Raw genomic sequence first — 26,781 nt, forward strand, 5'->3', positions numbered from 1 at the left:
GTGTATGCGAGGTGACAGGTTGTGATGGACTCTCGATGAGGCTGTTGGTTGATATGAGGGCCTAGACGCTCCCCTGTCACTCACTTGTCTTAAAATAGACATGCAGATCTGTCACATACCCTGATGGGTCTACCTGATCTGTGTGTGCAGTGCATTGGTAAACTCTTGTGGCTTTTGTTAGTTTGAGCATCATCCATTACGTGCCTTTTTTTAACACAGAAAGTAGAATCGGTCTGTGCTGCAGGCCAGTATAAGCCCCAATTCTATCTCAAATATAACCCCCGATACTTGCTCAAATATGGCTTTGATTGAAATGTGTTGTCAAGTAATAATTACTAGCAGACAATAGTAACTTAATTATAACAGTAAAAAATGTATTAATATTTACATGTATGAATCCTAGCCGGAGACCTACAGTGTATTTAAACATCCCTTTTCTCTGAAGTCATATTCTTGCAGCTCATGTCTTCTTTTAAATTTTAATAACATGAGGCTGCTCCCCTGAAGGCCACAAACGACCTTCTTTTGGCAACAAATGCAGGTGACTCTGCAGTTTTAGCTTTTTAGATCTCACTGCAACTTTTGACACCATTGATCAGGCAACTCTGCTCCACTGCTTTAAACACTGAGCCGACCTTTCAGACACAGGACCCGGACGGTTCAGCTCTTATCTCCCAAATAGAACATTCACTCTCAATGAGTAATTCATTGTCCTCCTCCCAAGATATAATCTGTGGGGGTTAAATCAGTAGGCTTCTGTTCTACGCCCAGTCTTATTGTCTCTATACGTACATCCTGCAGTCTCATGTATTTCCTTTGTTATTCATCTGACTCCCAACTGCAGAACAATATACATCCATTGACCCTCAGTGTCTTAACAGTCTGCATGAGTGACTCTTAGATATTACACGCTACAAGTCCATAGCTAAGAAACTAAGGATGTTGTTTGTTTGCAATATAATTTTTTGTAAGCAGGTTAGCCTTTGAACTTTGCTGCGCCCATGAGTGGTTTCATCCTTTCAGTGTGACTGCGCTTTGTTCAAACCCACAGAACTTTATTTCAAATTGTAGTGGAGAGTCCAAGGTTTCTAAAGATATCAACCATGTGTTACTGACTTACAGAGAAATGTGTGTCAAATGATACCCATGACATATAGATATTTTCTATTAGACGAAATGATGCAGCAATAAAACATTGGCGTCTCAGAATATTTCACTCACTGGAAGTGTGATGAAGCTTCAGTGAAGTCCTGCAACCAGCAAATACAGAATATGTTTGTGACATTGTTATGCAATTTGGGAGGGAAAAAAATTCTCTCTAACTTTGAAGCTATTTAAGTGGAATTGTAAGAGAATATCTTAAGGTAAAATGGTTAAAATTGTTGTGCAGTCAGGTTTCAGTCATTAATCGCTATTTCAACATTTATGCCACTATCATCCTCAGCCAAGAAGGTGTTTTGCAAGTTTAGATCCTCTTGTTTAGACTACTGTTACTCCTTTTACTCCCACATCACTCAAAGTTCCCTCTCATGCCAGTAGTTTATGCAGAATCTTGGCCCAAGGGTTGTGTTTGATGCCAAACACAAAACATACCGCTTCAATTTTAGCATTCCTGCACTGGTTACCTGTTAGTTTATGGATACATTTTTAAGATTTTTGCTAATTAATATGAAAGTATTGTATTGTTTAGCCTCAAGCTACCCAACAAACCTTTTAACTCCCTACAAGCTAGGCTGCACACGGAGGGCAGACAGCCTCTAGTTTGTTCTACAGTCCGGTCTCATTTCCTGCAGGCTGTGGTTAAGACACAAAGACACAACGTCTCTTAATTTTTTTTTTTTTTGTATTATTCTGTATGTATTATTTTATATGTAATCTTTTGTTATGTAATTTATTTCTCTTCTCTGAAGTGCTTTGTCGTCTTTGTTTTTGCAAAATAACAATGATAATAATATTGCTTGTATCATAAGTATTATTATTATTATTATTGTTGAATGAGTGACACATAAAGCACACTCCAAAAGAGTGATACACGTGCCAGTGAGTTCTCTCTCCAGGTAAAATACTCAATCAGCAGTCTATCACCCGCTCTCTGAAAATCAGTGTTCTCTCCACTCCTCCTCCTCTCCAACCCGCTTTTCTTACTTTGCCCACTTCATTTCCATTTCAATTTTCAATTTCTATCTCTGGACACCTTTATCTGAATTATTTTAGAGAACCACTAGCTTTCTGCCACCAATAAATTGCAAACCACTCAAAACCTGAAATTCTGTCAGCTCTCCATTCTGAAGACAATTTTAACAGAAATAAAGCCAGATGCAAACTGCACACCACAATTAAGATTAGGCAGGAGCAGAGGTTTTTTTTAACTATGAGTTCTGCTGCAGCTGGTGCATCATAGAATGAAGGCAAAGCAGGGTCTTAGCATGTTTTCATATTATGTTTCATGCTTTAACACCTCCAGCTTTAATGGTTGTTCACCTTCAAGGTAGACATGTTTACCATGTTACTAAGCTTGCATGTGTTTGTTTCTCTTTCAGAAAGCGGTGATAACTAATGTGTCCCCTGACATCCTGTACCTGTTCAGAGTGCAGGCAGTTTGTTCACAGGATCTGCGCAGTGATTTCAGTCAAACACTGCTGTTCAGAGGTAGGTAGTCAAGACTCTCCAACCATCAAGTATTTTTAGATGAGAGGAACACATTTATCCATTTAAAATGACTTCACTTAATTATGTTATTCTTTCTTATCTTGTGCCTGTTTGTTTCTTTTCCAGGTAATACAACAAGAATATTTGAAGGGTCACGCATTGTCAAAACTGGGATGGTATGTTGACCAGAAGATGGCAGCACAAATTTCCTTTGGCATATTGAAGTAACATTGACCTGATTCTGTTGGATAACCACTCACTCTCTCTCTCTCTCTCTCTCTCTCTCTCTCTCTCTCTCTCTCTCTCTCTCTCTCTCTCTCTCTCTCTCTCTCTCTCTCTCTCTCTCTCTTCTCTCTCTCTCTCTCTCTCTCTCTCTATCTCTCTCTCTCCCTCTTTCTCATCTCTCTCTCTCTCTGTCTCTCTCTCTATCTATCTCTCTGTCTCTTTGCCTGGCCCTCCCCCCAGCCCACAGTTTCTCCTGCATCATCGGCAGACATGGCTCCCATCAGCTCCGGCTCCTCCACTTGGACCTCCTCTGGCATCCCGTTCTCCTTTGTCTCCATGGCAACGGGAATGGGCCCCCCTTCAAGTGGTAGCCAGGCCACAGTGGCATCAGTGGTGACTAGCACCTTGCTGGCAGGCTTGGGCTTCAGTGGTGGGGTTATCTCCTCCTTGCCTGGCTCCCTTTGGCCCACCCAGGCCCCGCAGGCAAGCCATAACCCCACCCGCCCTACGGCCATGCCAGCAAAGTCCAGCACCGAGCCGACCGCCCCGCAGGGCTCCGATCCGGACGCCCCCACTGTCGAGAACCAGGCAGCACGGGAGGGGGAGGAGGAGGAGGACGAGGGGGAAAGAGAAGGCGAGCAGGATGAGGGAGAAGATGAGAAGAGAAGGAAGAACAAGACTGCACCTGATGACGTCGACAAGCAACTGAATGGCACCTTGGCCAAAGAGCCCTTAATCCCCACCCCCACATCCACAACCAAAGAGAAAGGGCAAGGAAAGCCCACAGTCAAGGGCACCACTGTAACCCCAAGCACAAGGGATGACCAGTTGTTCAGCATAGAGAAGAACCCCAAAGATGGCAGCACATTCTCCACTCAGGAGCCCCGTAATGACACAGCAGAGATGCAGATTCCCCAGAGCTCTACTATCTCCCCAAAGAATAGCGGTGAGGACAACAATCTCTGGCCATTCTCTGTCCACACTGGTGAGTGGACATTTCACTCTTTCTACTGCTCATCCCTAACACTACATAATCATTATTTCAGTTTTGATATCCCTTCCCCAATGGAGACATTTTGCATGACATCCCAGTAGGCCTTGTTGTCAAGCTGCCATGCTATCATCATACATGACTTTTCTCTGTCAGTTCATCACATCCCTCTCCAGAGCGGCATTCTGTCAACACTGCTAACATTCATTAGCATAACAAACAGTTTGATTTTAGACAGTAACAGGATTGGTTATCATCTTACACTAAGGCAAAGCTCCAGGCTTGTGTGTCACTACAACCCAGAGGCCTGAAGGCAGAAGTAAAAGCCGTCTGCCAGGGGGGTTGGTGCCTTGAGGAGTCCTTGAAAGTGTATTCCTAAAAGGAATTTCCTTCAGGGGAGAAAACAGCTCCTCAGGATAGTTTGCCACTACTGTTGGCTATGTCCATTTCATTTGGAAAATCTTTGATTTGCTAATTATATAGACTGAAAAGCTGACATATTGTACCATCACAGCATCATTAATGGCACTGGTATTAGTCTGTGAACATTCAATAAAAACTGGCATCAAGCAGTAAGTATGATTCTCATAAAAACAACAACCTCCAAAAAGGTGTCTGTTGTGAGATAATTTCATTAACCTCATGGAATATGATTTAAAGGCAGAGTAGGTTTTAACAATTAACAAATCAGTGAAGGTTAATGTTGTCTAAGAATGAGTATAAATATCCTCATGGGCTTGTGTGTATTCATGTGCATGTGATGTTTTGTAGACAGGACCAACTTGTCCAACAGGACCCGAACCCCCCACCCCAGCATGGGCAGGATGGTGTGGATCGTCCCCCTGGTGGTGGTATCTGCTCTCACCCTGCTGTGTCTGATAATGCTGCTGGTCGTGCTCGTCTACTGGAGGTGAGAATTTCTTAAGTGTGATCAGCCTGACATCTAACCCCATCCCAAAGGACCTGTTTTATGTATCCTGCCAAACACATTTTATAGAGCAGTAAAAGGTCTTGCAATAAATTACTACCTATCCATGGTGTTTCCTTATTTACTTGTTTATTTGACAGGGACAAATGCATTAAACATTATTTCATATCTAAAATACAAAATAGGTGCCATGAGCACAGGTTTCTAGCTGAAGCAAATTTTCAGGACATACTGATTTATCAATACTGTATCAATACTGCAGTATGAGACTAGTCATCGTATGGCAGTTTGGATATCATAATATCCTGATATAGTTGTGATAGGTATTGTCTTTTCCTGGTTTCTTGGTTTTAAAGGCTGCTTTGAACTTATTAGACTGTTTTTGCTCTGTTATTTTCCTCTACCTTATCAAACATTTTCTGTGTAAATATCTTATGAAAGCAACAGAAGTCATCCCTGTCCATATCAGTCTGCTCTATTTTGTGATGACCCACACTAGCCATTGTCTTTGCTATGAAGTCCAGCCACTGGAAATGGAAAAAAAACACAACAGGAAAAATGGGCAGGGCGCATAAGGTGAAAATAAATGCCTCATTTTGATGAGAGTGTTTGTGATCTCTCCTCCACTCCACTGCTGTCCTCTGTGAGTGTGAGATTTTCTTGCAAACCCCAGTCGTATTAATATTATTGCTGCCCCTGACCTTGTGACCTCCTGCATACATTTACTCACACTCTGCTCTTAGGCACGTGTGTGTGTGTGTGTGTGTGTGTGTGTGTGTTATGTTTGCATGTATTCAGTTGCATTGCCTGTCTGAAACAATATGGGACTTCCTTAATGTGTCCTGCACGTCTCAGACCAACCATATCACCCAGCTGGGCGTAGGGCAGGAGACCTGAAGGTCCTTCGGTGCCAGTAGGAATCCCAGCTGTGTCCTCGTCTGCTGGGCTGATTTCCAGCCATGCCGCTCAGCTTCAGTAATTACACGTGGCAAGCTACTGACAAATGTGGGCCGACTAATGAGTTACAAATAGCATTATGGACCATTAGTTCCATGGTTTGTTTACTGTACACACTGGCTCTGCCTCCTATTGTATGCTTTTTTTGTCTGTATAGTATGTTATTTTTATTTGTTTGTTGTGGGGCTTAGTAGTTATTAATATTATTAATTAAATTAGAATTAGGGCTGAACAATTAAGTGAAATTATATTGAAATAGCAATATGCAAATATCTGAATCAATATGAAAAGGTAATTTTTTTGATAGTTAAAATATGTTTTTCAGTATATTCAGTATAAGTATTGTGATGCTACAGAGATGCTCTGGCTTCCAAATCATACAAAGCCCAGTCAGTTTGTGGTGTGTGTTGGATATTATACAGCAAAGTGAAAATAGCCTGATGTTGATCAGCTCCATGGACTAATAAATGCTGGGCTTAATTGGACAGCTGAGAGCAGGATGATTGTCACTCTTTCAGTCAGTGGATGATGTAGGGTTTTGTTATTTGAGTGGAAGAGGAAGGGCAGGTTTTGGATGTGAAAGGGCCATAACAGTTGTTGTGACAGGTCACAGACAATGCCTGCCTCGCCTTGGGGAAAAGACCATGATGAAACACACTCTCACTCTCTCTCTCTCACTCTCTGTTTCACTCTCTGTAGTCACTCTTGGTAACGGTGCAGCTATTGTGGAGGTGGAAACTAATTTCCCTGCTCTCTGTTGTTTTGGTCATTAACATCTTGGTATTGGATTCCATTAGAATTATGAATGTTAATTTAATAGAATGTGATTAATTTACCATCCACTGAGATTTATAGCTTTGTTGTCTCAGTTATTTTTCGCCTGTGCCTTTGCTATTCCAGTCAAACCCAGGTCATGAATGGAAACACAATGGAATTAATAGCTGGAATTACAGGAATCACACATCTGGAAGCCTCTGAGGCACTTTCGGTGGGTGAAATCTCACAGATGTTAAACCAAAAATACATCTCGTGCTGTCTTAGTGATTCTCAGCGCTCCTGATGCTAGTGTTGAATGGGACATCTCAAACCAGTTTTAGGGTTGATACCCATTCAGCCAACCAATTTTCATCCTAATTCCCATTCCCCCCAAAATATCCTATTCCTCTGAGGATGGACCCTCAGGATGGAGGGATGGGGCGGGGGGTAGGAGTGTTGACAATGCCAGCTACTTAGCCACTATACATCTGCACCCACAGGGAGTCATTAGACCAGAAGGCTGTGACGCAAGCTTGTTTCTTTCACCTCTCTCTCTCTCTCTCTCTCTCTCTCTCTCTCTCTCTCTCTCTCTCTCTTTCTCTGCCTCTCTCTCTCTCTCTCTCTCAAAATATATTTTAAATGCGGAGCAGCGTTTTTCTCCTATTTATTTTTGTTTCATTTTTTGTCAAAGAATGACAAGCATCTGCTCCCTCCTTTGCATCAAGTACAGGTAGGACTAAAATCTGGTCAAATGTTGGAACTAAGATGGAACATGGACCTTTTTTTATGCATTACTTCACCGATAGTGTGCGAGTGTGTTATATGTGCGTGTTTTGTGTATGTCGGGGGGAGGGGTATGTGCAAGGCATTTAGGGCCTTTGACGTTCCTTACCCCTACATATGCAATGGCACTGCACCAGGAGGCTTTTGTTTTTTTCATTGTCTGTGTCTCTCTTTTTGAAAGGACACGTGTCAGAAGTTTCAGCTTCAGGATAAAATATTGCTTATCATGTGAGAATTGGCTGAATTTGTTGTTCTCAAAGCGCAGTGGGACTTCTCGAATCATCGCCCTGAAGGGGAAATCTAATGTGTTTGGATTTGTTGTTTTCAGTTTGTGTAAGAGCTAAATTTGGCACTGCACTGTTTGTCGCTGTGTGTTGTTTACCTGTTCCCTGTAGTCAACTCAGACTGTGTTTCCAGGAGCTTCTCGCTGCCAGTGACTCATATATCTGGCTGAGATCAGCTGTGCTCCAACTACTCCGGGTTTTTCATTAGCAGTTCTTTGCCACTCCTGTGCAATTCCGCTCTCCATTCAGATGCTGATGTTGACAGACCGGATCTGAGAACAACGTGATAACACCTCACCAATAGAGTGTTTATGTGTGGTTTCACAGTTCTTCATCCAATGCACTCATCTCCTTGTGTCCCTATAGGAGATTTTTCCAGACAGCTCACTTCTATGTGGAGGACAGCAGCTCTCCGCGGGTGGTGGCCAATGAGAACATTCCTGTCATCCCTATACCTGGTGAGCCACATCCCGCTCCCTTCACTACTTTCATGAATTCTTCAGACATACAACAGTTAGATCCTATATGCCTTTCTGCATCAATGTGTAGCAACAATTCACTGCCAGTTGCAGTTTATTTTGCTTTTGGATAGATTGAACACTAACTTAAAACAAACTGTATATTTAAAAAAATGAAACTGTACAGACCAGCTGTACAGCTGTCAGGGCTTCCAGGGCACATTCATTGTATTTTATTTTATTTTATTTTATTTTATTTTATTTATTTATTTGAAAATGAATAGGGTTTCTGGTTCTCGTTTGCCAGTAATTTTACTACTACTTTACTTTTATTGTCAGACACAAGTCTGAAATTTGTCTTGCACCTTGGTAGCTCCATTTAACATGACACAAACATTTAACTCATAGTGACTGAAGAACAATAACCCTTCACCGTGCCTCAGATCGAGGATTAAGCTCTGTGTTCAGTTTTAGGATTGACTGATGTACAAAAGAGTGCTTCAGTCTAATCCTATGAAACTGTGGAACTCTGTATCTTCGGTTTGATGGTAATAATTTATATTCACTGGTCAGGACGTGGTTGGGGTTCGAAACAATGCTGTTAGCCAGCCTCAACATATTATTGTGGTAGGCTGACTCATAAAGTTTTGTGCTTTAAATATGTTAAACTGTGACATTATTAGGAGTACAGGCTGGTTCCATTACATGTGTTATCAATTTGATCTGTTTTCAAATCTAGATTTACTATCAAACAGTAACTTGTCTTCAATATTCTGTCAAATGCTGTCATATTAAGCTTAAAAAAAATTTCAGCTGTCATTGCAGCTTTTTAAAACTATCTTAATATGTTTCTAACCTCATCATTTTGTATCCGAGATGTTTTAATAAATTTAAAGTATATGGTATTATATCACAAAACTTTCCACACCATTTCGCCAAATAAAGCCCATCTATGCCAAATCCAAAGATATCAAGCAGGCACTCAGCATGGTTTTCAGAACGAGTTGCGTTCTCCAATTCTTGTCGCAAAACGATCAAACCTGAAGCTCCCCATCACTTAGGTGGTCTTTAATAAGAACTCACAAACAGATAAAGCAACCTGGACTTGAAGTTATATTGCATCCGGTCACCGTGGACATGTCTACAAAGCACCATTGACTATAACATTACAGGGGGCATGACCTACTGCCTTGTACTTGTTTTCAATGAGCTATTTTCCACTTTGTTGGCTTGGCATTTTTCATTTGCACAGTTCCTGTACATTTACATGTAAAGTGAGTTCGTGGACACTTCTGTGGGAGTGGTGCAACTGGCTCTTTTTAGCCTTTAATGTTGCAAGTAGCAGTGCCATGGCAGCTAGTCAATATAAGAGCTTTACTTTACAGAGTTATTTAAAGCACTCTGGCTAAGACCATTTCAAGGCTGTGATACCTTAGTTAAAGAGCACAGCTGCCAGCATCAACTCTCCATCCATTCTCCTTTTATTGCCTGTCTGTTTCTCCTTTGCAGTCTTTCATTCTGTGTCCATTTCTGTTTTACTCTGAGAAACTGATTGCTTCCCAGAGCACTGATATTCTTACTGATTACAGTACTTTACAGTGCTGAGCTTTGCAAGTAACAGTTAGCACGAGTGGGCTTAAAGGACCATTTGGATGTGTGTGCACACATACCTGACATTACTATTGACTGTTTTTTCAGAGCATAACATACTTTTTTTTTTTTTTTTTTTTGTCATGCATAGCCTGCTTGATTTCCCTTTGTGGTAAACCTGTTTTAAAATCCTGCTCTGCTCTGGTTAACATTCACACACTGGTTTAGGACTCATGGATGTCAGGTATACATATATCAAAATACATTCTTGGCAAGGCTGTTTCCATTGGCAACAAGATGGTTTCAGGTTAAGTACCTGGAACCTGATTTAGTCTCTGCTCAGGAGGTGATACTAAAATCTGACTTCCAGGAACTTTTAGGAGGAGCTAGTCTTTATTGGTCCAAGCGAGGACTTGGCAACACTTCTGTAAATACGCTCCATCAGAGAGCTACAACACAAAGCAGCCAGCGGAAAAAAGTATTTGGAGAGAAATTCTTAACTTTTCAAATCAGTGCAGCCATTAAACTAAGTTACTATACAATGATAAGTCACTCTGACAAAAATAAATGCAGGGTCTCAAGCAATTTTAAAGTCTCCACAAGATGCTTTTTGTATAGGTGTTAAATTAACCTAAAGGAGTATTTGTCATGTCTTTTTTGTGTTTCATGGATGGGATGTTACTTAAACTGAATTTCCCCTTGTGGGACAAATAAAGTTTGATGGATCGATTGACTGATTGATTGAAAGGAGTGACTAGGTGAAGGTTAGAAAACACATTCCAACATCTTAAGTATAGTATATTTCGTTTACATGTTGGAAAATTGATAGATGGTTTTAGATGTTGGAAAATGGTCCAATCCAATGTAAAGTGTACATCAATTGGTAGTGGTAGATAGGCTAAAATATGCAAAAACTTTTTTTTTTTTTTTTTTTTTTGTGGGAGCTAAATTTCATAATTCATCTCTTCTTGGATATGTCTTAACATTTAAAGTGTTTTAAATAATTTTCATTAAAAAGTATTGCATTCGCACAAGCGCTATGTATACATGTGTAAATGACTGTTTTATTGTATATCTGTTGTACTATCACTAGGTCCTTTTGTAGTTTTATTCCTAGTCAAGAAATAGGTGTGCTAAAACACGCTTAGTTTATATTGATTTATGTTAAAAAAAATAAATAAATAAAATACCCAGGACCATTTTAATGGACTGAACTGATTAGCTTCACTGATTAGTCTCCCCACACAAAGAGAAACAAGGGAGGAAAGACATTTGCTAAATGAACAGCTTAACAGACCCAGCATTCACCTAAACTGCGTAACCACTGAAGCAAGTCAGAGCCCTGTGGCCCCAGCTGTAAGGGTGTATTAGTTAAGATATTGGCCAGTATCAGTGGCAGTGACAGCTGGGGCCCCCTGCTCTGTTGTCTCAGTGTGATGGTGACCAGCATCTCATCACAGCTCCCCGATGTGTAATGTCGGGCTGATGTGGCTCATGTGAAACAGATGCTCCATTCCTCTCAGTCTTCAAAATATCAAATCTAGGCTTCTGTGTCAAAGGTTAGGCTGTTATCCCCTTAACTCTAAGGGATGTGATGATTGACATTTCTTTTCTGTGTTTTTTCTTTTTCTCCCCACTGTCACTCTACTAAAACAGACTGGAGGGACTGAAAAAAACATGCATTTCATTTCCCCTCTGGTCATATTAAAATTGGAAAACCTAACAAATGAAGTTTATTCCTCTTGTGTTTTATGGACAGATCTCACACCCATATGTAGGCCATGTACACACTAAGCTTGGTAAATTTTAAAAAAATGTTATGATGTTCCATTCACACCATACTAGTGATTTCATACCGTTTTCCAAAAGCCTGCCATCCACACAGATACCCTCCAAAACACATAAAGTCCTATACTAGACTACAGCCTAGATCACATTACAATCCTACATCAGCATTTTCAAGAAACCCTGTTTTCCCCCTAAATGTATTCAGATTTGCACACTTTGAAGAGTGTCTTTGAAAAGCCCCAGATGGATAACGCTGCCTTACACCAGGCTCAGACAAGACGAGGAAGAGCTGTGAAATGCTGCCTGCTTCCTTTCGGCATCCATGTTAACCAACTGGGCTGTTCAGACAAAGCTCTGCGGATGGCTTGCAATCCAAAGTGCCATTTTCGGCATCTTGTCTATTTTCTCGATGTGCCGCAAGTGAATTTCTCAAGAAGACACACTGAAAATACAATGTAGATGGTCAGATATCCATCCCATGCCAACTCCTCTGATTTTCCTGCTGCTTTCCCATTGTTCTCCCAGGGTTTCATTTCCCCTGATTTTTCTCCCACATTTTGATGAAATTTCAGAATCTGCCCGTCCACTATATTTGTTAGAAATAGTCTCACTGCTGTTTCTGTCTGGTCAACACAATATATTAGAAAATACAGTCAGCATGAATTCCTTATTGGCAGGTCTCTCTTCCAATTACTATCTCCACTGAAAACACATTTTTTTCTGTCACAGACAAATCATCATGTCTCGAGGTACAATAACTGGAATCCTGTTTTGAGCTCAGTCCATGAGGACCATGCATACTTAGCCATTAAAATACGTACTTATTCCACATGTTTGACAGTTGTGTCTAAAAAGAGAGAGAGCTGAGAAAGGGGAGGAATAGAGGGACGTGTAATCAGCACTGAAATATATACGCTTCTTATGTAAACAACCAAGCTCCTGCGCATGTGTGAATTTATGCTTCACTGCGCCTCCGTGTTTTGTCTGAGTCCAGCATTAGTGTGGACGACATGCCAAAACAGAGAAAAAAATGTGTTTTCAAATTTACCCAGCTTGGTGTGGACATGGTCTCATTCTCAAAATATGTGGGGGTTACATACAAACACTGAACTGTAGACAATGGAGCACACACCCACACTTAAGTACAATATGTACTTAACTCCTAACTGTTATGTTTTTTTTTCATGCAGATGACATGGACGCCATCCCTGTCAAGCAGTTTGTTAAACACATTATGGAGCTTTACACTAACAACCTCCATGGCTTCTCTGAAGAGTTTGAGGTACAGTGTCAACTTCGGTTACTTCTCTAATGATCAGTATTGGAGTGTTATCAGACTTAATAAGTACAAGGTCACAATAAGTAAGACTGGAGGGAAAAATATCTGTTTGTGTGTTTGATTTCTGCGAGCTAATTAGGTGCTGATTGGTTACTACTACTGCTAATACTACCACTACATATTACATTACTCTCTGCAGTGCACATGTGTTTGCAAATGAGGGTATAGGTCTGAACATTGGAATGAGGTTATCTTGCACATGTGTTTATGTGTGTATGACTGCTAATTTTTTGAACAGATGGTTGAGAAAAAGAGATAGAGAGGGAGAGAGTAAGATCAAGAGAGACAAAGGTTAATTAAAGGAGGTCGAGTTGCTGGTTGGCTGGATGGGAACGCATTGTCTGTATAACCAGGTTGAGAAACCAGGCAAACACCACCCCTGGAGGATTCCCTCTAATTGGGGTTATTCAATGGGTTGTTTGCCTCCATGCATTATTCATACAGCATTCAAATACACCACAATGTAGCTGTGTTGGAAATGCAGTTAGACGTGTGTTTTTTTCAGTCACCACTACTTTGTGGCAGAAGTGTGCTGTAGTGTGTTGGGAGACTGTCCTTCAAGTAGGTTCAAGTCCCTGTGGCAATAGGCATCTGTTCTGCTGAAGTGTGTGTGTGTGTGTGTGTGTGTGTGTGTGTGTGTGTGTGTGTGTGTGTGTGTGTCCAAGATGCTGAATCCCCACCAGCTCCAGGGGTACTACTCTGCAGTGCACCCCATGTGAAATTTTGCAGATCAATAATATATTATAAAGGAAAAAAATGACTAGAATGCATTTTCTGTGCAGGTTGTTTAAATTCAGTTGTGTGATTTTTAACACATTTTAGTGGAAAAAGGATAGTCTTGTATTAACAAACATATTTATTTAATGGACATAAAGTTGTTGATAAAAATCCTGAATTGAATAATTGACGCAAATTGTGCTTAACAAGCTTTGATCATAGTCAGTCATTCCAAAAAAGAAAGATCATTCTTAAATCGAATCGCCAATTTGTGACTTGTCAGTTGAACTGAATCTCTCAAGTCGAAGATTCACACTCTCTATGACAATGCTGTAATTGTGTGGGTTGTGTGAAGAACTTGCTCAGAAAGGGCTTTTCCATTAAATCTCAGATCATCGCATCACAACCTTTCCTCTGCTTCTCTTCATCCTCCCCTTTCTCTCCCCAGGAGGTCCAGCGCTCTACAGCCGACCTGAAAATCACAGCAGAGCATTCCAATCATCCTGACAACAAGCACAAAAACAGATACATCAACATTGTGGCCTGTGAGTCGATTGTGATATCAACCTATTGTGTGCATTGCGGCAGAATTTAATCATGCGTTTGTGTGATTAACACAAACGTGTCCTCAATATGCCTTTTCTAGATGACCACAGTCGAGTGAAATTACGAGCCTTAGCGGGGAAGGATGCCAAACACAGTGATTATATCAACGCAAACTTTGTGGATGTAAGTCTTATCAGCCACTTGTCATGACAAAGTCTTTCAAGGCTTTTGTTTTCCCTTTTTATATACATCCTAATTTAGCTCCATCTGTGTATTTAAGGTTGTGAATTATGCTTGACTGAGCTAAGTGCCGTCTTGAAATTGAAAAGAGAATAGTGTTTTGAATGACATGATGTTACCCAGTCGGCTAAATTAACTCTAGCTTTATGACAGACTGAGGACTTCATTAACAATAATCAATTTCAGTATCAAAACTGTGAAACCGACAGATAATTTTCTGTAATCCATTGGCTGCCATTATTTGCTTCAGAAGCAGCATCAGAGCAATTATTTACTTTCATAGTTTATTTTGAAACTTAAACTTGATGCTGAAAAACAAAGTCAGACACTATGAATTATGAGATTGTTAATCTCAGTGTCTTAATACTTTTAATTCCTTTGGGTTAAAGAAGTGGAGCCAGTAAGTGCTTGCCTTACCGTGCCAATGCATTATCTGATTTAAGCAATATGTCAGGGGGTGTGGGTAATGGGTAAAATATTGATTGTCTCTCACTAGTGGCTGTTCTCCAACTCTTCCCTCTTTCAGGGCTACAACCAGCCAAAAGCGTATATAGCTGCACAGGGTCCTCTCAAGTCCACCTTCGAGGACTTTTGGAGGATGGTGTGGGAGCAGAACACGGGAATCATCATCATGATCACCAACCTCGTAGAGAAAGGGAGAGTAGGTTCACTTCCATCATTCACAAACATGACGAATGTCTTTTAAAAAGTGATTTGTAGAGATCACTCTGTAATGTTCATTGTGATTATTGTTCCCCTCAGAGGAAATGTGACCAGTACTGGCCCACAGAGAACAGCGAGCAGTATGGAAACATTGTGGTGACACTGAAAAGCACCAAAGTGCATGCCTGCTACACACTGCGGCGCTTTCTCATACGGAACACTAAAGTTAAAAAGGTAACTGTGAGCCATTATTGGCCCTCCTATCTGTATTCAGTTTATTTTGTTGAGGTTTCACTGTTTAAACCCAGAGCTTGACATTTATGCTTGAGCCCAATGCAGCTCGACAGGTTTCATTTCGTTCGTGCTTAATTTCTAAATTAATTGCACTGAGCAGTTGGAGCTCAGGCTGAGCGGTGCACACATTTTACCTTTTTTTTTTTTTTTTGATTACCTTTTGTCGGAAGGGGTGGAAAGCAACATAGCTTGCTCCTTTTGTTTGTAATCCCGCCAGGCCTCAGCAGCCATTGGCCAGTCTGATCATTACCAAGTGGACAAATTATCTAAAAGCTATTATGGGCTTCAGTCAGGCTCAGGCTGAGAAAAACGGTTATTGTTCAGTTTCCAGTTGGGTTCAAAAAGAACATTTTTGGCTAAATGCTGGATTAGGCTTCACAGTTTGGGCCTGAGTTTTATTTGTGCTCTTATGCCATGTGTGCCAAGTGTTGTGTTCTCACTTGAAGCGTGTCGGCTGTAATGTCACAGGGTCAGAAGGGGAACCCCAAAGGGAAGCTAAATGAGCGCATGGTGATCCAGTATCACTACACCCAGTGGCCTGATATGGGTGTTCCAGAGTACACCCTGCCTGTCCTCACCTTCATCAACCGCTCATCAGCAGCACGCACCACGGACATGGGCCCTGTCCTGGTGCACTGCAGGTACACCACAGCATGTCCAAGTCCAAATAATATTACTTTTGAATGTTAGACCCTGATCTCTTTCTAGCTTGGTTAACAGCTCCCTCTATGGGCCTGCCGTGATGCTCACTGCTTTGTGCTCTGCTTTTCAGTGCAGGGGTTGGGCGGACAGGAACCTACATTGTCATTGACAGCATGCTGCAACAAATCAAGGACAAAGGCACAGTCAGCGTCCTGGATTTTCTCAAACATATTCGAACACAACGCAACTACCTGGTCCAGACAGAGGTAAGGCAGTCCAAGTTCTTGTCTGTGTGTGTGTGTGCGTGCATGTGTGCCTTGGGGGTTACGTGGGGTCTCTTATAGTCTAGTTCAAAGGTGTTTCCCAAATTAAAAGAGGGAAAGTTACATATTTTACATTATTTGAAGCTCTGTAAAAATGGTAAGGTTACCTCCCAATTCATGGTGTTTATTAAGGCTCAAATCACATTTTTAACTTATTTTGTCAGTATCATTCCTGTGCTTCAATAGGCAATATACTTTGTTTTTGTCACTGTATAAATTGTCCATGTGCAGTTGCATGGATATAACTTGTGAGTATATAACCTGAGGCTATGTGGTGCACTTTTATTTCTCTCTGGCTTTCTGATTTTCTCTGTTTCACTCTGCTCTCTGTGCCTTTCCTTTTCCTTGTCTCTCTTGTTTTCACCCATAGGAGCAATATGTTTTCATCCATGATGCTCTGATGGAGGCCATCCTGAGCAAAGAGACAGAAGTGCCTGCCTGGCAGCTCCATGGTTATGTCAACAGCATCCTCACGCCCAGCTTAGCAGGCCGCACACGCCTGGAGAAGCAGTTCAGGGTGAGTAAACCCTCTGGGAGTCTGACTAGTCCAGTTAGGACAGCTCATCTGCTGTCACCACCTGTGAGGGCACCGCAAACTGAAATTGATGCCTTCTGTGGATCAGAAGCTTGTTAGCAATGTGCATGGTGGTTGTTACTGGTGCGAACAGCTTCAGAGCGCCTCTGATGTTAGCTATAATAAAGTCATGTCTGTCACCCCTGCTGGCTCATTATGCAGTGCTTGATGAATGTTTCATCAAGCTCCATCTCTTTAAACAGCAGGGGAGACCGACTAATCGGTCCCAGATAATCTAGTTTGGAGATGGGTTTTTGATTTGTGGATTGTGGATGTCACTTCCTCTCAGCGTTCACGTGCATATTATTAATGTGAGGGACTCAAAACTGAATCTCAGGTGTAAAGCAACAGGATGACATAGTGTATTTTTTATGTTCAACTTTATTATTAATTAAATAATAATGAATTAACAATGACTCTTGCAACTGCTTTCTTAATGCAGTATTCTGCGAACATGCCATTAGCCAGGTTTTTTTTTTCAGCCTTGTCTTTGTCCTCTGTCCCACCAGCTGCTGACTCAGTGCAACATGCGCTTTGTGGAGTGCTTCAGCGCCCAGAAAGACTGCAACAAGGAGAAGAACCGCAACTCCTCAGTCGTTCCCGGTGAGTTTTTACCATGCTGCACTTGCCACTGAGCACTTTCAATTTAATAATAAAAGTTATGTCAAACACAAAGACAAGATATATCACTCCTCTATACCTGACCTTTAACTGTAAATATTTACATCATATTGGCTACAGTTTTTTTCCACCTCCTCCCCCTTTTCATTTGCAAATGATTTATGATAATATCACATGATGAGTGACTTTACCCCTGGGATGCTGATTTTTTTCCATGTACTGTAGTCAAATTCTGCTGTATGTTTGTCACATAAGGAGCCAGAGAGCTTGAGATCACACTTAAATAAACTGCTAATTAAAAAGTTTCTTTTCGAAATTAAAGCATACAGTGAGAATCAGGATCAGTGCTATTTGAAAATATAGTAGAGCTTAAATTTGCAGGGAATAAATTATTAAACCAATTTCTTACTGATATTCCAAATTTAGAATCTGTTTCCTAAATCCCATATGTTTATCATTCCATACATTCTCTGCATCCTGGCACAAAAAAGGAAGTGCTTGTTGCTATAGCAACAGTGAGACTGGGTAATAATTGTTTGCGTTATTAGCCAGTGCAATATTATGGAGGCCTGGATTATGATTTAAAATGTGTTTTTTTTTTTTTTTCTCTTATCTCTTTGTTTCTGTTCAGCGGAGCGAGCACGTGTAGGACTTGCTACTCTCCCTGGCATGAAAGGAACAGATTACATTAATGCCTCCTACATAATGGTACAGTATGATTGAGTTTAAGTCATGCATGTTTATGCTTGCCACAGGGCTGCACCCTGAAAGTCGAGACATCAGTCATAGATCTTTTTTTATTGTTGTTGTTTTATTTTATGATAGTTACTGGGCATTACAATATGACAGTAAAATATGACACATTATCTTAACAACGCATTGGGAATATATTGCAATTAGACATGGAAGAATATTACGTTTTTAATACCTTTTTAGAACTGGTAATGTGCAATTACTGGTAATTGGATTAATTAACTGGCAAATTGCAGAGGACAGCACTGAAGCCACTCTGACTATAATAAACATGAACACTCATCACATGCAGAATCAATACATAACTACGGTACCAAACAAAAGCTGATGCCGCCCTCTGAGCTGGTGCAGGAAAAATAAGGACCGCTATCCACTGCTGGCGAAAACAACAAAATGTATACCATGCACCGTCAGAGCAGAGGGGGACAGTCGATTTGTTGTATTGAAAGGCTGACTCCATGAATTCTGAGCCTTGTACAGCCCTAGCTTGCCAATTTTTTTTTTTTTTAATTTATTTTCTCTTTGACTACATTTTTTCCCCGCTGAGGAAAATGTTATTTTACAGTCTTACAATGCCCGATCATTTCTTAGGAAAAATTAGTGATCTGTTAGCCTTTACACTCATCTATCAGTCAGAGTGATCTGACATCGACTAACAGCTGACCTCTGTCACCCCAGGGTTACTACAGGAGTAATGAATTCATCATTACACAGCATCCTTTACCACACACCACCACAGACTTCTGGAGGATGATTTGGGACCATAATGCTCAGATTATTGTCATGCTGCCTGACAACCAGGGCCTGGTGAGTGACCCACAAACCTAATGATGGTTGTGTAAATTTTTTTCTTGTTCATGTGTATGTTTCCTTTATCTTAGTTTATTATAGTACAAAACTACAGTAGACATTTAACTTCATTTAGCTCCAGCACACTCGCATACACATAAACACAAAATTTACAAATATCAACAGCTAAATAAATACAATGAAACATGGAATATTCACCCAGCCACTCACTTGATAGACACATCAGCTCATAACTTTAAAGAGTGGACAAACAAGCTACACACATGGAGTCTTATCTTTGACGTTTTGCTGTTCCTCTGCAGGCTGAGGATGAATTTGTTTACTGGCCAAGTCGGGAGGAGGCCATGAACTGCATAGCCTTCACTGTCACACTCATCAGCAAGGACAGACTGTGCCTCTCCAATGAGGAGCAGATCATCATCCACGATTTCATCCTGGAGGCCACACAGGTATCTTTCTTACTATTCAATTATTATAACACAAACTATGACACGTTAAGAAGCATTTCGTTGGATGTCAGTTGTGTGTGTGTCCATACATTTGCATAAAATGACACTCCTTTCATGTTTGTGACAGGACGACTATGTCCTGGAAGTGAGACACTTCCAGTGCCCTAAGTGGCCCAACCCAGATGCTCCTCTCAGCAGCACCTTCGAGCTCATCAATGTCATCAAGGAGGAGGCCATGACTCGAGACGGCCCCACCATCGTGCATGATGAGTACGTTTATTCCTCTGTATGCTTGTCCGATTGTTTAGAACGTTGTGAAGGATGAATCATCTGATCACACAGCTTCTTCCTGTTCAGGAGACACCTCCTCACTTACAAAATGCAGTGTAGATGTAGTAAGGGTATATGCAGCTGTAACCCAACCACATTATTCCTGTCTGTGAAAACTTCTAAGCTGCTGCACATCTTAGCTCTTAAGGACTGTACCTGTGTGGAAGGCCAGAAGCTTTGTATGCCTCATGTACTTTATTATTGTTCCTTCATTTAGTTGGCAAAATGAGCTGATCCAATCACTATGTAGCTACACACACAAGTTTAAAAAAAAAAAAAAAAAAAAAAAAACAAGTGGTGGGAAAAAGTTCTCAAATCTTTTACTTAACCCTCTACTGCACACAATTTGATGGTACATGATAAAAATGATTCCACATTATTTCTTGGTTCATTTTGGGACACTTTATTGATAAAACTAATTTTTTTTTTTTTATGACCCCCTCATTCCAAAATATTTTTTCGTTGCCTGAGGGCAACGTCGTGCAACAATGGTACAAAATCACAGAGAAAACTGTGATCTCATTTGTTGTAAAACAATGCTTAGAGAACAATACAACACCAAAAAATCTTTTTGAAATGTCAACAAATAACTAAACAAAATGCAAAAAAACCCAATTAAAACATACTGACATATTTCATTTGATACAGACGTAGGTTTCATGTATCATCATTTCATGTATATTTTGTGTCACATGAAATTCTCCAAAAGAAATTTTTTGATGGCTTCCCAGTGTGCAAGAGGCATTACATGAGCAACATGTGAAATGTGGCTGCTGCTGCTCCAAAACATGTGGGTATAATGACATATGGAGCACAGTGCCAAAGAACTGTTGAAGTTCTTGAACAGTAAGGTTGAGTGGCTTGGCAGCATTGCATTGCATGCTGTACAGGTTTGACTCATCAACAATAAGTTCCAAGAGGTCATCAGAGAGAAGACCTTTGAAATATTGGTATGAAGATAGAATTTCATTGGCAGAAGAAGGGATGTGTAACCATTAAGACTGTACTGGAGAAACAGTGGTGTGACATGTTTTCCATTGAGGTGTCTTGGAAGAACTACTTTTGCCTAACATGCCGATCCTGTTCTTTTCTTCCATAGAAAAATACTGTGTCCATTTTCTGTCAAAATGTGTTAAAAGAAGTAAAATTTAAGACATATAAATATATTTAGATCTCATACTGTGCATGTGGTATGTAATTACATCCAAATACATAGTCAGCAAAGACATCTATTAAAAAGTACCCCTTATCGCACAACGTTGCCCTGAGGCAACGTTAAGAAAAACTGATATTCTGAACAAGCTAAATAAAAAAAACTTCATAAAACCTGACAAAAGTCTTCTCTACACCTTCATGCACACACACATATTTTTTATTTACAGTTTTTGTCATTTTAAATAAGATTAAAAAAGCAAATAATCTTGCCTTCTTCTCACACCATGTGCGCCTGTGGCCATGTGTCAGAAAAGGAAGTCCCACCCTCAAATGATGCTTGATAGAGAATCCCAAACTTTACTGGACTATTATTTGATACCTTTTCTGTCATTATAGCTGGCTACAATTATTTAAAGTGACATACATTGGTCACAGGGCTTAAGAAAACTTTACGTTGCCTGAGGGCAACGCTGTGCTGTAGAGGGTTAAGTAAAAGTGGAAATACCAATAATGGACAAAGTGCTTATTCTAAAGAATGAGCCCTTTCAGCAGTGTTAAATTACTTAAATGTTAATCTCTAAGAAGTATTGTTATGCTGTAGGTGGTCCAGGTGGTACTAAGTCTAACTCTATATGCTGCTGAGTGGTGTAAACTCTAAAAATGTGTAATATTTTATGAGGGTAGGGGCCCCATGCTGAGAAAGCAGATGATTAGGCACAACCTTCTCTTTGATCAATGCCACCCCCTGGAGATCACCAGTACTGAACACAGACCAGATGCAACCAGGACTACACCTTATCAGCAAACACAGTAACGAGGCACCTTCCCCACAATCTCTTTCTCCAAATGGAGATAACAGTGTCCCCTTTGATCTCTGGACGCAGTCCACGCACTGATCAATTGGGGCCAAAAAGCCTGACAAGCATACAGCAAACTGGACATTATACAGACATATAGGGCAAACACAACTCGCCAGTGCAGGCCATGTCCCACCACTGGTATCTACCCATTAAGCCACATCTCCAGTGACTGACACATACTTTGTGCTACACACACACACACACACACACACACAAAGGATGGACCCCTGCTATGCACAAGTCATTCAGACAAATGTAACAAAGAGTAATTTTCTGTGAACCGAAACATGACCATATTGCCAATTTCTTTTTACAGAGACCTTTAACTTTTCACAATTAGAGTTTAAACAGTGTAGGGCATTTGCCATTATGTTCTTAAAGTTTGTAAATTCGGGACACCCCACTGCAACCTTGTCGCAGCTTTCCAGGTTTCCAGCAGTCCGGCCTGGGTCCTTGGCTGCATCTCATCCTCTCTCTCTACCCTCTGTTTGCTGTCTCTTACTGTTATGAATATCAATAAAATGCCCAAAAGTCTCTAAAATAGCTAGTAAAATGGTTAAAACTACATACTAAAACTGAAAAACACATACTAGCATGTTTGATTTTGTTCTGTTTAGTTTTACAGTGACATTTCGGATATACTGGTAAAATGACTGCCAATTCAGTTTAATTAGATCTAATTTAATTAGGGGGGGTCTTGCCTCTAGGGCCAAGACATCCTGCCTGAGGTGGCACATTAAAACCCCCATAAAATATCTTACCTGAGACAGCAATTAGGGTCCACTTGATCCACCTCCTCCAAGGGCTCTCCTGTGTCAAAGCCTCACTTCAGCCGGCTTCCTTTCATCTTCCACACTTCCACTTACAGAGTCAAGCAAGAAAACTCCTAAGGCACAAACAAGTAGTCTTCCAGCCTCTATATCAATTGGTTTAAAACACTGGTATGTCTTTCAACTTGCATTATCAGTTAGCTCACCCGTTTTCAAATTGTTTAATTCCTAGTTCTTCACTTGACTGGCTGCCTCTCTGGTAATGGTCACTTCAGTCATATCCACCAGCTGTTGGATTTTCTGTACAATCTCATAGTCTGTGCTGTACTCTCACTTTCTCATCTGTCTGTCATCAGTCCATTTCTCTTTTACCATGTGTGTTTTTGTCTGTAGCTGATATTAATTTAAAGTGCTGGTAATAAAGTGTGAGTAATAGGGGTGGGGAAAAAATCAATTCACTTAAGTATTGCAGTTCTTTTTTTTTTTTTTTTCTAATACAATTTTTTAATAATGATTTTTTTATTACTTAATCACTTTAAAAATCGCAATACATATCGAATCTAAGTGTCACGATAGCATAGAATCGGGAGATAAATATATCATCCTATCCCTAGTGAGTAACCTATTTTAGTTGTCCTGAGTTTGATTATGCTTGCAAATTAGTCAGTAAACTGGTAAAGATCTTTGTTTCCTGCAAAATCTACAATGTTAGACTACCATTCAGCTCTCAGAAGAGTTAGCTCAGTAGTGGAATAATTGAGTCTTTGTGCAAAGTGGCATCAACTGTTTTAATTCCCCTCTTTGTAAAATCAATATTGCCATTAAACAAAATTCCTACAATGAGCTCATCGTATGTTTTATATACAAAACTTTATTATTCTGCAAACCAACTAGTCAGTACAGATGTTAGATAAATGTAGAGGTGTAAAAAAATACCCTGTACACTCTTAAATGCAGTCAGGATTCGGGTTTTTGGTGAAATATATTGTTGGAAAACACAAGTACAGGGAGGCAGGTGAGTCATTTGTCTGATTTTGTGTATTTCCCAACAGGTATGGAGCAGTGTCAGCAGGCATGCTGTGCGCCCTCACCACCCTGTCCCAGCAGCTGGAGAGTGAAGGGGCTGTTGACATTTATCAAGTCGCCAAGATGATCAATCTCATGAGGCCAGGAGTCTTCACTGATATAGTGAGTTTACTTGCATGGAAAAGATGGAAGGATAATGGATCTGACAAATTATTTTTAAAAGATAGGTGTTTTTCAGTCCAGACCATATTAAAATGTTGATACCCATCATTCATAACCTTACATAACACAACCACACTGCAAGCTTCAGTGACAAGAAAGCTACTACTCTGCTGCAGCTTCTTGCTGTTCTCAACAAAGTCAAACAGGGTTCTCGTTTTCAGCCTCATAAACCACTCTAAATGCGCTTTCTGAAAATGGGAAAACTCACAGCACTGTCAAGTAAGTATTGATATTGTCCCCCCCAAGAAATGGTTGAAAGTGTTGCTTTCCGACATGTTTTTCTTTTTTCAGCATTTATGATGATACATTGCCTTGTATACATTTTCACCGTTCTGCTTCTTTCTAGTGCTAAAGCTGCATTCACTTGAACTCAGAACTCAGAATTTCTGTCCTATAAATTTTCAACTTGTGACAAGGTGATGTTCACATGTCACCTCGGGATAAGTGAAAGCTCACAAGAAGATGAAATTCTGAATGTTCTTCCATGTATACAAGGCAATGTATCATTGTAAAAGTTGCATAAAACTTGTTCAGAAAGCGAGTTTCCCAATTTAAAAAAAAAAAAAAAAAAAAAAAAGAGACTTTCATAATGTGTTAACAGAGTGGTAAGTTTCTCATCACCAAGGCTAGTGTTGAGGTCGTGTTATGTATGGTTTTAAATGGTGGCAGTCAACATTTTAGTACAGCATGGCTTCAAAAAATACCAAAACTATCCTTTAAGCATTTAGAGAGCTGACACTGTCATGTTTTTCATGTATGAAGGGAAGCAATCTGAGTCCCATGTGTTCCTGTGTTTGTTTGTGTGTGTGTGTGTGTGTACAGGAGCAGTACCAGTACCTTTACAAGGCAATGCTGAGTCTGGTCAGCTCCAGAGAGTGCGGGCTGAGCCCCATGTACATGGACACTAACGGGGTGGTGGTGATTCCAGACGAGTCGGACCCAGCGGAGAGCATGGAGTCCCTCGTCTGAGGACCTTCTTTCCTTAACAGGCACTTAATTTGTAAAAAATCTAAGAACTTTTGTGAGGCCTTTTTTGCCAGACTCTTGGTTAAATGAATAACCTTATTACTTTTTTACACTGATGAAAAGTTTTTTGATATTTATTTTTTGTCTTTTTTTTTTTTTTTTTTTGTCTTAAATGTTATCCTGCTGAGCGTTTGCACCTGTTTTAAGTTGGCGTGAGGAAAAAGCAGCTCTGTCCAGTTTGCACTATACTATCAGTGTTACTGCCTAAAATCCAGTGAGTGAAAATTTTCCATGGCTCAGTCCTGGCTACGCAACACATTTTGGATCTTAGACTACAGTGAGGGAGACCTGACGCATGAAGATTAGGATGAGTTCAGGCGATCCACTCCACAATCACAGCATATCACAGCCTAGCCCAGCATGCATTATATCACTGTGTCATCAATTCAAACTAACTTACCCGCCGAAATGGGTGAAGCTTTTATTATTTGTCAAGAGACTTTATTACTTGCATAATATTCATATATTGTCCAAATATCTCACTGCTGTCTTGTAAAATGTAGTCATTTTTTTTGTTGAGTGATGTTACAACATCTAATGTGAACATGTATTGCTTTTTACAGGGATTTATATTGTTTTGTAATATATACTATATCCTTAATAGTCAACCAATGTTTTTGATTAATCTTCCCTATTTGCCCACTGGCTTTGCGTGGATTTATATTTTTAGTCACACACACAAGCTTGTGATGCATTGCCTCCAAGGCTCCATCCATGTTACTTTTACAGCTTTCCCAATCTCAGCTGTTAAGTCATGTAAAAAGGTTCTGTCATAATTCTCACAAAACGCTGTTTGTCGGGGAGGGGACAGGTGCTTTATTTGTAACCAAAGACGTGGTTCCAAATTCCAACACCTAAGTGGTTTGTCCTGAGATCTATTTTAGCATTTATGCATTTGCCGGAGAATTTTTCACATTTCACAGCACAAGGTGTCAAATACAACACTGAGTTAAGCAAGTTTCTGTTCTCCTAGCCTCAGGAACTCACCACAGATGATCGGAGTGCATCATGCTTTTCTCACACTAGTCAAATATCAAGACCTAAATCCAGACTGTAAATGTTATTTTATCTGGGCTGATATGTTGTCTCCATATCTGCACACAATTCCCTGGCGATAATTATAACCTTTTTCCAACCATGAAAACTCCTTTTCCTCCTCACTGATTCATCGGTACACTGTCCACAGTGTATTCCACGCTGATAACTTCAGTTTTCTTGTATTTTTCCTGTGTTCACCCCCACTTCTCTACCAAAGAGGAGGTTGTTAATCAAGTTAAAGTCTCCAACATTTGGAGAAAAGTCCAGATTGCTGATTGTTTAGCTCCCTAAGAAACTTTTCATTGCAGCACCTAGTCTGGATTTTGTCGCATTTCATTTAACTTCCTCTCTGTTCCATTAAAGCAAGAGTGTGTTTTTTTTCTAAGCCATTCACACGCATATACTTCAAATATGAATTCAACCTATTCTGTATGGTCATAGAATTTTATATTTTCATACAAAAATTTGGTTTGTAAAGTGACCCTGTTGTTGGCTGTACTTTTGTGGAAAATTTATGATCCAACTCTCCACAGTATAATCCACAAATATCACAATCATACATGTCCCCTTTGAGGTCCATACTGGTATTTTTACCAGATTTTCCTGACATTTTCACAATGAAAAAGTTCCAGGGAGCCAGTATGTTAACCTCAGTCCATTTCAGCCAGGTTGGTAGGTAGGTCTATTTTGTAACTTGAAAATGAATAATGAAATGGTTTTGTCCATTTATATTACATGTTCATATTATAGTATCATAGTATTGTATTACTGTGATACTGTGATATACCATATTATAGTGTAATAGTGTTATTTAATACGTAAATTGTATTGCTATACATGAAATAAAGTATGGGTTTTGATGTACTGCATCCTTGTATGAAACCTTTCACCTGCATTAGTGGCAAGCACTGTGTTGTGATGACAAAGCTCCTGCTCAATCTATTTCCTCCTAATGTCAGAAACAGCACTCATAC

At 40.2% G+C, this 26,781-nt stretch overlaps 1 protein-coding gene across 3 annotated transcripts in view; it reads left to right on the plus strand.

Annotated features, from left to right (window-relative positions):
• Window positions 1–26,667, plus strand: part of ca16b (carbonic anhydrase XVI b) — a 118,047-nt gene extending 91,380 nt beyond the window's left edge. The window contains exons 10-29 of one of the 3 annotated variants that reach the window (XM_030052085.1): window positions 2,541–2,649; window positions 2,776–2,825; window positions 3,115–3,820; window positions 4,637–4,775; window positions 7,940–8,031; window positions 12,600–12,691; window positions 13,914–14,010; window positions 14,112–14,194; window positions 14,778–14,912; window positions 15,014–15,148; window positions 15,677–15,849; window positions 15,981–16,116; window positions 16,544–16,690; window positions 17,257–17,350; window positions 18,000–18,076; window positions 18,800–18,928; window positions 19,234–19,380; window positions 19,508–19,650; window positions 23,548–23,683; window positions 24,566–24,712. In XM_030052085.1, the coding sequence (XP_029907945.1) occupies window positions 2,541–2,649; window positions 2,776–2,825; window positions 3,115–3,820; window positions 4,637–4,775; window positions 7,940–8,031; window positions 12,600–12,691; window positions 13,914–14,010; window positions 14,112–14,194; window positions 14,778–14,912; window positions 15,014–15,148; window positions 15,677–15,849; window positions 15,981–16,116; window positions 16,544–16,690; window positions 17,257–17,350; window positions 18,000–18,076; window positions 18,800–18,928; window positions 19,234–19,380; window positions 19,508–19,650; window positions 23,548–23,683; window positions 24,566–24,712 (2,967 nt within the window). Of the gene's footprint in view, window positions 1–2,540; window positions 2,650–2,775; window positions 2,826–3,114; window positions 3,860–4,636; window positions 4,776–7,939; window positions 8,032–12,599; window positions 12,692–13,913; window positions 14,011–14,111; window positions 14,195–14,777; window positions 14,913–15,013; window positions 15,149–15,676; window positions 15,850–15,980; window positions 16,117–16,543; window positions 16,691–17,256; window positions 17,351–17,999; window positions 18,077–18,799; window positions 18,929–19,233; window positions 19,381–19,507; window positions 19,651–23,547; window positions 23,684–24,565 lie in introns of all 3 variants that reach the window. The other 2 variants (XM_030052086.1, XM_030052084.1) reach the window with 2 other exon arrangements.
• The last annotated feature ends 114 nt before the right edge of the window (window positions 26,668–26,781 follow it).

This window comes from Myripristis murdjan, chromosome 5 (genome assembly GCF_902150065.1).
Source record: "Myripristis murdjan chromosome 5, fMyrMur1.1, whole genome shotgun sequence".
Taxonomy (NCBI): domain Eukaryota; kingdom Metazoa; phylum Chordata; class Actinopteri; order Holocentriformes; family Holocentridae; genus Myripristis; species Myripristis murdjan.